The sequence below is a fragment of the Trachypithecus francoisi genome, unplaced genomic scaffold (genome assembly GCF_009764315.1).
Source record: "Trachypithecus francoisi isolate TF-2019V2 unplaced genomic scaffold, Tfra_2.0 Contig00073, whole genome shotgun sequence".
Classification (NCBI taxonomy): Eukaryota; Metazoa; Chordata; class Mammalia; order Primates; family Cercopithecidae; genus Trachypithecus; species Trachypithecus francoisi.
The window spans coordinates 342,418-355,219 of record NW_022680468.1 but is presented as its reverse complement, the minus strand read 5'-3'; the positions used below and the strand labels follow the sequence as shown (position 1 = coordinate 355,219).

Here is a 12,802-nt window from a genome sequence, read left to right as displayed (position 1 = left end):
CTAGGAGGAGCTTAAACGGTAGGGTACGTGGTAGCTCATGCATCCCAGTATTCTTCCTGGCAGGAAGGCTGGAAAGGGACAGTGAAGGTCGGTCACTTGCCTTGGGAACATCAGTACAGACGCCTGCTGGGAAACGGAGAGAATGGCGCTGGAAGGGCCAGGACAAGATGACTCTTGGGAGAGGCGCCCAGGCCCCACTGCCTGCTGGAGGAGGGAGGTTGATAGCAGTGGGCCAGGCAGTGGTCCCAGCTTTGTATTTGAAAAGGCCCTAGAGTTTAGGCTTTGGACCTTACTGCTGTATGAGGCTGCAGCATCACAGAGAAGACAGTGATGAGAAAAATGTCACTTGCACTCTCTCTAGCATCACTGCACAGTTTCTGAGGCACTACCAATTAGTAGACTTTTCCATGAATTCTGAAACTGTCTTATAAAAATCACAAATGCATTACATTGTATATTTGGATGTTAAAATCATTTTTATTAAATTGGGTACTTTAAAAATATTTCATAATTATCATAATCTCATTTTGGATCTTTTTCCCCCCTTCCATTTATTAAATGTGTTTCCCAAAAAGTGGAAGCTCTGAGGTTGAATATATATGAGAAAAGCAAGTAAGACTCTCTCTCATCAAGCCAAGGGTAAGATGTGGCAACTGTTAAACTTACAGGCTGATTCAAACAAAACCCAGACAGCTCCTGGTGAGCATAAAATAGAATTGGTTTCTTATTTGGGATGCCAAGGTGGGCGGATCACCTGAGGTCAGGAGTTCAAGACCAGCCCAGCCAAGATGGTGAAAACCCATCTGTAGTAAACATAACAAAAATTAGCAGGGCATGGTGTCGTGTGCCTGTAATCCCAGCTACTCATGAGGCTGAGGCAGGAGAATCACTTGAATCTTGAACTCAGGAGGCAGAATTTGAACTTGAATCTTGAACTCAGGAGTGCAGATCACGCCACTGCACTCCAGCCTGGGCGACAGAGTGAGACCTGGTTCCTTAGGAGGTCTCCTACACATTCTGCACAATCTCTGAGGGAAGATTGTATGTGTGTGTGTGTGTGTGAGAGAGAGAGAGAGAGAAAGAGAGAGGGGGGGGGGGGAGGTGGGTTGCTTCTGTGTTCATGGGACTCCACTGTCAGAGAATTTCCTCCTTGGACTAGAACCAAACCAGCTGTGTCATTGTGCTGCAGAGCTGCACCCACTAACCCCACTCCTGTCTGAGAAATCCAGACAGTATAACTGTTTGCAAGTGTGCTCTGGAGCCAGACTCTCCAGGTTCAGTGTCAGTGTCTGAGGTTTTTTCCCATTTGACATCAGCTTATAGTCTGACACAGAGATGTCTTCAACAGGAGTAGAACTATTTAGTAGAAATAATCGAGCGCAGAAAGGCTGTTTTTTAAAGTACATGTGGCTTCTCTGTAACCCATATACATGGTGGAAATGCTCTACATCTGTAATGAACATTGAACATTTGCTCTCTTGGTCACTGTGTTGAACACCTGAAATGTGGCTAGTGGGACTGTAGAACTGAATTTTAAATTTTACTGAATTAAACATAAACAGCCACATATAGCTAGTAGCCACCACAGGGGACAGCACTGGTCTAACTCCCAAGTGCCAACAGCTTCTTGTGGACAAATTAATTTTATTAAAATATGTGTTCTACCCTGCACTCAGCCTTTCTGGATGTCCCTCTTCAATATTATATCTGAGTAAGGATTTGAAGAAAATACAGTATAGATATTGTTTGTTAGAATAGACGTAAGACCCTAAAATACATTTTTTTTTTTTTTTTGAGACGGAGTCTCACTCTGTCGCCCAGGCTGGAGTGCAGTGGCTGGATCTCAGCTCACTGCAAGCTCTGCCTCCCAGGTTTATGCCATTCTCCTGCCTCAGCCTCCGGAGTAGCTGGGACTACAGGCGCCCGCCACCTCGCCCGGCTAGTTTTTTGTATTTTTTAGTAGAGACGGGGTTTCACCAGGTTAGCCAGGATGGTCTCGATCTCCTGACCTCATGATCCGCCCGTCTCGGCCTCCAACTAAAATACATTTTTATACAAAATTTGATAAATCCTGGCCGGGCGCAGTGGCTCCTGCTTGTAATCCTAGCACTTTGGGAGGCCGAGGCAGGTGGATTGCTTGAGGTCAGGAATTAGAAACCAGCCTTGCCAACATGGTGAAACCCCATCTCTACTAAAAATACAAAATAATTAGCCAGGCCTGGTGGTGGGCCCCTGTAATCCCAGCTAATCGGGAGGCTGAGGCAGAAAAACCACTTGAACCCAGGAGGCGGAGCTTGCAGTGAGTCAAGATTGCACCACTGCACTCCAGCTTGGATGAGAGAGCAAGATTCTGTCGCAAAATAAATAAATAAAATAAATAAATAAATAAATATAAAAATAAAAAATAAAAAAAATATAAATCCTTTCTCTAAGGAAAGAAATATGGCCTTCTTATCTGTTTTTCTTTTCTTTTTTTCCTTTCTTTTCTTTTTCTGAGACAGGGCCTTACTCTGTCACCCAGGCTGGAGTACAGTGGCACGATCTCGACTCACTGCAAACTCTGCCTCCCTGCTTCGAACGATTCTCCTACCTTAGTTTCTCGAGTTGCTGGGATTGCAGGCGCGCACCACCACGCCTGATTAATTTTTGTATTTTTATTAGAGAGGGGGTTTCACCATGTTGCTCACGCTGGTCTCGAACTCCTGGGCTCAAGCGATCCGCCTGCTGCTTGCCTCAGCCTCCCAAAGTGCTGGGATTACAGGCTGAGCCACTGCGCCCGGTCTGAGCTTTCTTATCTCTGAGAGGCACAATGTCTATGAGGCAGCAACCAACATTAGCTTTTAAGTTTCAGGGAGTTTTAGTGAAACCCTATTTCCTGCAGGAAGCTGACATTTTCCAGAAACCACAAATAACAACATTTTGTCTCTGTGTCAGCTTCATGCACCCTAGTCTTAAACCAACAATGTTCTTAAAAATGTACAGTTTTTCTTCTCTTATCGCTTCTCAGTTGTTCTAATAATTTGATAGCTTCAGTACACCGTTTATGTTCACCGCACACCTCCCGGAGGAGATGGCGTGATGCACGGGACTATAAACTATTGATTCCATTCCGTCTGCTTCAGAAAGGTGGCGCTGTTTCCCTGCAGCTCATCGGGTATCTCAGAAAACAAATTTGGTGGAGACGTTTCCGCAGCCTCCAAGCAGCATCGTTCAAAGGACAGGTCAGCAGGAAACAGATTTTATTTTAAAATTCCCAGCAGCACGGGCGGGGGGAGGGGAGGGGACGGGGGAGGGACTTATTAGAGTTCCTGTCACTAAAGGAAATTCTTCCTACAGCTATACTAAACTTAGTTATTACAGAAACAGTTTTTTCTGGCTTCATCAGAGGAAAACTATAGTTATGCATCCCAGTATTTTTGCAACAATTCCACCACCGACAGCAATAAAAACAGCTACAATTTATTGAGTACTAACTTCTGTGGCACTTCACAAGTGTTATCATCTTGGCCTCACAATTTCTTTTTTTTTTTTTTTTTTTTTTTTTTGAGACGGAGTCTCGCTCTGTCGCCCGGGCTGGAGTGCAGTGGCCGGATCTCAGCTCACTGGAAGCTCCGCCTCCCGGGTTTACGCCATTCTCCTGCCTCAGCCTCCCCAGTAGCTGGGACTACAGGCGCCCGCTACCTCGCCCGGCTAGTTTTTTTTTGTATTTTTTAGTAGAGACGGGGTTTCACCGTGTTAGCCAGGATGGTCTCGATCTCCTGACCTCGTGATCCGCCCGTCTCGGCCTCCCAAAGTGCTGGGATTACAGGCTTGAGCCACCGCGCCCGGCCTGGCCTCACAATTTCTTTGCTATCTTCATTTTAAGGATGAGAGGCTAAGGTTTTGGGGTGTTAAGAAATCCAACATCTGTCTAGCTGTTCTAAGAGGTGTGTAGTGATATCTCAACATGGTCTTGATTTGCATTTCCCTAGTGGCTAGTAATGTTGATCATCTTTCTATGTGCGTATTTGCCGGTTGTATATTCTCTTCAGTGAAATGTTTCTTCATGTCTTTGTCCATTTTTTAAATTGAATTGCTCAATTTTTTCATGTTGAGTTTTGAGAGTTTTTTAAATTAAAAAAAATAGAAACAGGGTCTCACTATGTTGCCCAGGGTGGTCTCAAACTCCTGGGCTCAAGCAATTCTCCCACCTTGGCCTCCCAAAGTCTTAGAATTACAGGTGTGAGCCACCGTGCCTGGCTGATAATTTTTTGTATATTCTAGATATGAGTCCTTTTTCAGGTATATGGTTTGCATATCTATTCTTCCAGTGCGTACTTTGCCTTTTGATTCCATTAACAGAGTCTTGCAGAGCAAAACATTTTTAATTTTGATCAAGTCCACTTTATGAACTTTTTCTTTTATGAATCATACTTTCAGTGTCATTTTGAAGAAATCTCTACCAGCCCCTAGTTCCTCCACATTCTCTCCTCTACTACCTTCTAAAATTTTTATGCTTTATGTTTAAATCTATTATTCATTTTGAGTTAATTTTCATAAATGGTGTGAAGTTTAGGTCAAGGTTCTTTTTTTTTTTTTTTTTTTGGGGCGGAGTCTCGCTCTGTCGCCCAGGCTGGAGTGCAGTGGCCGGATCTCAGCTCACTGCAAGCTCCGCCTCCCGGGTTCACGCCATTCTCCTGCCTCAGCCTCCCAAGTAGCTGGGACTACAGGCATCTGCCACCTCGCCCGGCTAGTTTTTTGTATTGTTTAGTAGAGACGGGGTTTCACCATGTTAGCCAGGGTGGTCTTGATCTCCTGACCTCGTGATCCGCCCGTCTCAGCCTCCCAAAGTGCTGGGATTACAGGCTTGAGCCACCGCACCCGGCCCTTTATTATTATTTTTAAATTTTTGTCCATTAACATTCAATTGCTCCAGCACCATTTTGTTGAAAAAGCCTATCATCTCATTGAATTGTTTTTTAATCTTTCTTAAAAATCAGATGGACATGCTTGTGTGGCGCTATTTCTGGGTCCTCTATTCTTTCTCATTGACCTATGTATTTGTCCTTCAATAATACCAAACAATCTTGAGCTATATAATAAGATTTGAAGCTGGGTGTGGTTGCTCTCGTCTGTAATCCCAGAACTTTGGGAGCCCATGGTGGGAGGATTGCTTGAGCCCAGGAGTTCGAGACCAGCCCGGTCAACATAGCAAGACCCTGTCCCTACAAAACATACAGAAAAAATTAGCTGGATGTGGTGGCATGCACCTGTAGTCCCAGCTACCTGGGAGGCTGAAGTGGGAGGATCACCTGAGCCTGGGAGGTTGACGCTGCAATGTGCTTTGTTTGCACCACTGCACTCCAGCCTGGACAACAAAGTAAGAGCCTGTCTCAAAAAATAATAATAAAAATTGAAATCAGGTAGATGATTCTTTCCATTTTATTATTGTTTTCCAAAATTGTTTTAGCTATTCTAGTTCCATTACTATGTTGAGTCTTCAGTCCGTGAGCCTGGAACGTCTCTTTCTCTTTTTTTTTGAGAAGGAGTCTCACTCTGTCTCGCAGGCTGGAGTGCAGTGGCGCAATCTCGGCTCACTGCAACCTCCTCCTCCTCCTCCTGGGTTCATGCCATTCTCCTGCCACAGCCTCCTGAGTAGCTGGGACTACAGGGTGCCCGCCACCACGCCTGGCTAATTTTTTGTATTTTTGGTAGAGACGGGGTTTCACCATGTTAGCCAGGATGGTCTCGATCTCCTGACCTCATGATCCACCTGCCTTGGCCTTCCAAAGTGCTGGGATTACAGGCATGAGCCACCATGCCCAGCCGGAATGTCTCTTTCTTTAGAGTGCAGTGGTGTGACTTGGGCTCACTACAACCTCTGCCTTCCGGACTCAAGCGATCCTCCCACCTCAGCCTCCCAAGTAGCTAGGACTACAGGTTACCATGCCCAGTTAATTTTTTGTATTTTTTTGTAGAGATGGGGTCTTGCCCAGGCCGTCTTGAACTCCTGGACTCAAGCCATCTGCCTGCCTCAGCCTCCCAAAGTACTAGGATTATAGGCATGAGCCACTGTGCCCAGCTGATCTTTGATTTCTTACAACAATCTATTGTAGTTTTCAGCTTATAAGTCCTGTACATGTTTTGTTAAGCTTCCACCTAAGTATTTTGATTGTTTGAGTGATTATAAATGGTACTGCATTTAAATTTTTGGTTTTCATGTTTGTTGCTAGTATATGGAAATACAATTGATTTTTCTTTTAAAAAAATTGTTTTTTTTGAGACAGGGTCTCCCTTTGTCACCCAGGCTGGAGTGCAGTGGTGCAATCATAGCTCACTGCAGCCTCAAACTCCTGGGCTCAAGTGATCCTCCTGCCTCAGCCTCTCAGGTAGCTGGGACCACAGGAACATGTCACCAAGCCCTGCTAATTAAAAAAAAAAAAGTTATTTGTAGAGGTGGGGTCTCACTATGTTGCCCAGGCTGGTCTTGAACTCCTGGGTTTAAGGCCATCCATCTTGGCCTCCCGAAGTGCTGGAGTTACAGGTGTGTGCCACTGTGCTCAGCTGTGTTGGCATCTGTTGAATGTGTTTTCTCATTTAAGTTTAGATTTTCCCATTTCTTAGTATAATGAGTGGTTTTTGGTGTAAACTTGGACTTTGGGGTGTCATAAGACTCTGGACCTTATTTAAATCTTGTGTTTTAGCAGGCTTCCTGACCCACTTTGGCAGGGGAAGGGGATGCCTCTTCATTATTGCCAAGTGGGGGTAGAAGTCCAGGTTTTCCACTTGGCCTTTGTTGACATGTGGAGGGAGGTTGTTTGGCACGAATGGGAGTTCAGGCTCTCCAGTTGGCCTCCAGGGATACCACCCTTGCTGGGATGGGGAGGGGACCTCCACTGATATGTGGGGTTGGAGGTGGCTTTGTTGCCACTGAGTAATGTTGAAAGTTCTGACTCTCCACTTGGCTCCCTATGGGCACAAGACTGACTTTATTTTAAATGCGAATCTGCTAACTCCAATTCCAGGAATGCCTCCAAAATGTCTAGTTGATGTATTACTCTTTATATAGGATCACCTATTCACTGTAACTTTTGCCTTTTTACAGAAACAACCCTTGATGCTGTTGCAGAAATCATAGGTTGTGACACCCACAGCATTCTCTCAACCATCTACACATTCCTTCCAGGGTAAGTATATTTTTTTTCCCCCAAGATATAAGCCCTGGTTCTGGGAGGCTACTGTGTGGAGATCCACCTGCCTTGCCGACACCGAAGACCATGCTTCTGTCTGTAAGTTCCCTCTAATTAATTATCCTATACTGACAAACTGGATTTGTCTGCTTCCTATGTTTTCTCAGCTCCTTGGGCATTTGGGGGTGGCTTTGCCTATATGCCCTTTCATGGAACACTCTCTCTGACACTACCCCAGAGAAGGGGATGAGTGCTTTCTTCTGATCAAGTTGGGTGGAAGTCCAGGTTCTCCATGTGGTTTCCACTGATACCATGCTAGGGGAGAGCCTCCTTGCTGCTCAGTGGGAATGAAAATCCAGCCCTGCACTTGGCCTTCTCTGACACCATGCCAGAGGGAGGGGACGGTGGTGCCTCTTTACAGCCTAGCATGGGTGGCAGTCTGGGCTTTCCAAGAGGCAAGCATGGGGATGGGGTTCTTTCTGTGGTTTGGGCTGGGTTAGAGTCATTATTATCTAAACATTTTCTGTCTTCTGAGGCTGCCCTTTTCCTGGTCCTGTGGCTAGAGAGAGAAGGCTTTTCTTAGGGCACTGTCTTTGCCTGTCGGCATTTCCAGGTTTCTTACTTCCTAGCACCCAGTCTGGGATATATAAGGCAATACCCACCATGTTGTTCCTTGGGTCTCAGGGTGGCTAGCTGGTTTCCTTCTCTCCACCTTTCGGAGTCTTAGATTGTTTTATATATAATGCCCACAATTTTTAGTTGTATTTAGTAAAAGGAATAGGGAAAATTGTGTCTAGTTCATCTTCTTGGAAACAAAAATCTTCCATCTTGTTTTCATAGAAGGCCATGGAACTGTGCTAACCACTAAAATCTATTTGTTTTGTTTGTTTGTTTTTGAGATGGAGTCTCACTGTGTTGCCCAGGCTGGAGCGCAGTGGCGTGATTTCTGCTCACTGCAACCTCCACCTCTTGGGTTCAAGTGATTCTCCTGCCTCAGCCTCCTGAGTACCTGGGACTACAGGTACATGACACCATGCCTGGCTGATTTTTTAAAATTTTTAGTAGATGGGGTTTCCCCATGTTGGTCAGGCTGATCTCAAACTCCCGACCTCAGGTGATCCGCCTGCCTCAGCCTCCCAAAGTGCTGGATTACAGGTGTGAGCCACTGCACCCAGCCTACTGGAATCTATTTGTATAATACCCTGGCTGTGAAGTTAGAGTTCTTACATTTGCATTTGGGAGACGCAATTCAAATTGGTTACCAAAACATTAAAATGTGTTGAGTTGCTTCTAAAACAAATCCCATGCAGGATTGAAGAGTGGGTTGGCTAAGAGGGTAGCAGGCCTAGGAAATGAACCCCAGGAAACTGACTTAGTCAGGCGTCACCCAGTGGAGGGTGTCCAGGTTCTTGGCGTTTTGAACAAACAATTGGACAAAACGCACAAACAAAGCAAGGAAAGAATGATGCAACAAAAGCACACTCCACAGCGTGGGAGCCTGCCTAGCATGTGGCTCAAGAGCCCGGTTACAGAATTTTCTGGAGTTTAAATACCCTCTAGAGGTTTCCCGTTGGTTTCTTGGTGTGCACCCTATGTAAAAGAGGTAGTGGCCTGTGATCAGCCTGATTGGTTGCAAGAGGGGACCAGTCAGAGGTACCTTCAATTTTTCATCTGCCAGGCAGAAAAGCGGGGCAGGTTGCAAAGGGAGTAGCTTCTGGTCCTTCTGTTACTTGGGCATGGAAAGTTCCGGTTTTCCTTTTGATTTAGTTCTAGGAAATCAGCGTGAATTGGCCTTAGGTTCCCCTGCCTCCAGACCCTACTTTCCTGCCTCACAGGTTCATATTGGGTTTGTTATAAGGATATTCAAACTTTGTGAATAGGCAAGCAGGAATCTAGAGTTTCTAGAACATTGGAGAAGGACCAGAAGGGTATAAAAACTTGTGTGAAAACATCAAAAATAAATATTTAGTTAAAAATAAAATTTCCTATTTTCAGAGTTTGTGGATATCTGTAAGAATTTCCATGATATATTAATTCGTTAAAGTGAATAAAAGCAAGAATCAGAAGGGTGTTTCAGAATGCTATTGTTTGTGTAACAAGGGGGTGTTGAATATATATATATATAATTGCTTGGTTATCAATAAACTGGCTCTGAAAGGACACACATAGCTAATAGCATTGTTACCTAGGGGGAGGTGAAGTGGGTTCCTGGAGAACAGAGAGGGAGATTTTCCACCTTACACATATTTGCCATCTTATGAATTTTGAACGATGAGAGTACCCCCACCCCTTCCTTCCTCTGCCCTGCCCCTTCCTTCCTCTGCCCTTTACTCTCTCAATATCCTCTTTTCATGCTTTTTTTTTTTTTTTTAAATCACTTCAGGTCCTTCAAAAAATTTATTTGCAAGAAGTACGTATATATTCTGAATGAAATTCATTTTCAGATATATGTATTACAAATACCTTGTCTGTTCTATTTTCTTTCTCTTTTCTCAATGGGGTCTTTTTGGTGTCTTATAGTTACTGACGCCCAATTTATCAGCCTTTTCCTTTAGGACTGGCACTTTTTGTGTTCTGCTAAAACGTTATTTTCCTCTCTCATGGTCATGATATTCTGCGATTTTATTGTCTAGAGTTGTACTGTTCACATTCAGGTCTACCATCCATCTAGAATTATTTTACTTGAGATAGGAGTCAAGGTTCATTTTCCCCCAATCGACATTCAATTGACGTAGCACTATATATTGAACAAAACTTTCCTTATTGCATTACCGTGGCTACTTGTAGGAGGAAAAAGTGACTACATAGCTGCGGGTCTGTTTCTGGCCTCTCTCTTTTTCATTCATTGTTTTTACCTTTGTACCAGTTATCAGACTGTTCAGATTACTGTGACATTATAATCATCTTGATAACTGTATCGTGAATTCTCCAACTATGTTCTTCGCCGAAAGTCCACGGAACACCAACCACGACCTTCAGAATTTCCCTCCGGAAGATGAAGGCACTGTAGTTATGCAGGTGGACCCTGTTCAGATCTCGGGTCTAGCGGGTCCTACGTACACCTTGAGGGACGCCCGCCCAACGTGCATGCGCAGCCTCAACGCTGGGATTGGACGGAGCCTCGCCGGCTGCGTACACGTCATTTCCGAGGCGGGAGGATGGATTGACTATGGTCTCTCCGGCAACCAGGTAGGGGCTGGGGAAAAAGGAACCTCCGAGATCAGGCGATAGGGTCTGGCCTTGAGCTGAGGCGACTCCCCGGCCTGGGTGAGGGGAAGCGGTGTAGTGGTCGAGCGAAGGCCGTGGGCCCTGGGGGAGCGCGCGGAATCCCGGGCGGCTTTCGGATCCCCGCGACGCCGAACTCTGAAGGAAGACAGCCCAGGCGCTGGGACCAGGGCTCTGGCTCCGGCGAATGCTTGGCTGGGAACCCCGCCTGTCGCCGAGGTCTCTTCAGTCCGGTTTCCGCGGCTAGAAATGGGTGTCGCGCTGGGCGCTGTGTGTGAAAGGCCTCTGCTCCCAGAGGGCTCCTGGCTCGAGCCTGTTTATTCCCGCATTTCTGCGCGACGTAGGGGAGCCCCCGCATCGTGTGCCAGCGGCGGGACCGAGGGTTGAGCGCTGGGGGCCGGTGGCACCTTAGCCAGTGATGGCGAGTTAGGACTAGCCAAAGGAACTCCGGTTTTTCAGAAGGCAGAAGGAGGGTGCTGACTCGAGCGTCCACGGGAATGGCTGTTTGAGACGTCTTGCTCTTCGAATACTTACTCTGTGGCTTCCTGGCTGTGCGGCTTTGGGCAAATGTTGTAAACTCGGAGTGTCTGTTTCTTCAGCTGTAACTGGGAATAACAAACCCACTCATAAGGTTGTTGTGAAGCGTAAATGAGACTGCACTTGCAAGGTGCTCAGCTGGTGTCTGGCACGTAGTAGGTATTCTACAAATGGTAGCCACGTAATGCTCTTTTTTCAGTTTCCAAACCTTTGGTGTAATGATTTGAGAATCGTGAAGTTACTTTTGAAGTAACGTTTGGGTTTCATACACTCATACATTTAGTAAGCAGAATACTTGCTTACATTGTTGCCGATTGCAACGGTGTGTTTGCATAATGGAAGCTATGTTTGTGCCTTTATCAAAGGTGTGGAATATGCCTTCCCTACCATGTACATGTCCTCTTTTCTCCATTCCTTAATAATAGTTGATATTTTTTGAGTGTTTACTATGTTCCAGGCATTGTACTAATCCCTTTACTGAATTACTCAATCCCGTAATAACCCTAATAATAGGAACTATAATCTTCATTTATGGAGGGAGAAGTGGGCTTAGAGATGTTGAGAAATTTATCCGAAGGCATAGAGCTATTAGCCAGGCATGGTGGCACAGGCTTGTTGGGACCGAGGCAAGTGGATTGCTTGAAGCTGGGAGATTGAGGCTGCAGTGAGCCGAGATCAAGCCATTGTATTCAAGTCTGGGTGACAAAGTGAGACCCTGTCTTAGCTAGGTATGGTGGCTCACACCTTTGGGGGCTGAGGTGGGGGGGGATCACCTGAGGTAAGGAGTTCGAGACCAGCCTGGCCAACATGGTGAAACCAGTCTCTAGTAAAAAATACAAAAATTGGCCGGGCGCTGTGGCTCACGCCTGTAATTTCAGCACTTTGAGAGGCCGTGGTGGGCGGATCACGAGGTCAGGAGATCGAGACCATCCTGGCTAACACGGTGAAACCCTGTCTGTACTAAAAAAAATACAAAAAAATTAGCCGGGCGTGGTGGAGGGCTCCTGTAGTCCCAGCTACTCGGGAGGCTAAGGCAGGAGAATGGCGTGAACCCGGGAGGCGGAGCTTGCAGTGAGCCGAGATCCTGCCACTGCACTCGAGCCTGGGCGACAGAGCAAGACTCCGTCTCAAAACAAACAAACAAACAAAAATTAGCCGGGCGTGGTGGTGGATACCTGTAATCCCAGCTACTCAGGAGGTTTTGGCAGGAGAATCGCTTGAACCTGGGAGGCAGAGGTTGCAGTGAGCTGAGATCCCGCCACTGCACTCTAGTCTGGGCGACAAGAGCGAGACTCCGTCTTGGGGGAAAAAAAAAGTGAGACCCTGTCTCAAACAACAACAACAAAGGCATAGAGCCGGTAAAGGCAGATCCAATACACGTCACTTCAGAACCTAGCGCTTAGCTACAAATCTTATTAATTCCTTCAGATACTTATTGAACGCTTACAGTGTACCAGGATTGTGCTGGGTGTTGTGGATACAGTGATGACCAAAACAGATAAAACCCCTGTCTTTAAATTGCTTATAAATCTAGCAAGGGAGGTAGACAGTAAATATATACATAAAACTAAATGTTAATTACGATTGTGGTGCATGCTGTGGAGAACAGTAGAGGGTGCTGTGAGAATACATAATGGAGTCACCGGCATGCTGGGGGCAGCGGGGGGGTGTTGGGGGGGGAATGAGGAGAGGCAGGGAAGGCTTTCCCAAGAAAATAATATTTAGCTGAGACTTCAAGGACTGAGTTGGAGGTAAATGGACAAAGAGCTAACAGAAGGAGGGAAGGGCATGTGTGAAGTCTTGAGACTAGGAGGAGTTTCTATCTTGTTACCTAAAGACCTGTGTGAGGCTGAATGTGGTGGCTCACACCT

The 12,802-nt window shown here is 45.9% G+C and overlaps 1 protein-coding gene across 3 annotated transcripts in view; it reads left to right on the top strand.

Moving 5' to 3' along the window:
• Window positions 1–9,650: 9,650 nt before the first annotated feature.
• DHRS7B (dehydrogenase/reductase 7B) overlaps window positions 9,651–12,802 on the top strand; it is a 52,233-nt gene continuing 49,081 nt past the window's right edge. Inside the window, exon 1 of one of the 3 annotated variants that reach the window (XM_033222448.1) lies at window positions 9,651–10,358. In XM_033222448.1, the coding sequence (XP_033078339.1) occupies window positions 10,339–10,358 (20 nt within the window). In that variant the 5' untranslated portion in view covers window positions 9,651–10,338. The remainder of the gene's footprint in view (window positions 10,359–12,802) is intronic. The other 2 variants (XM_033222301.1, XM_033222531.1) reach the window with 2 other exon arrangements.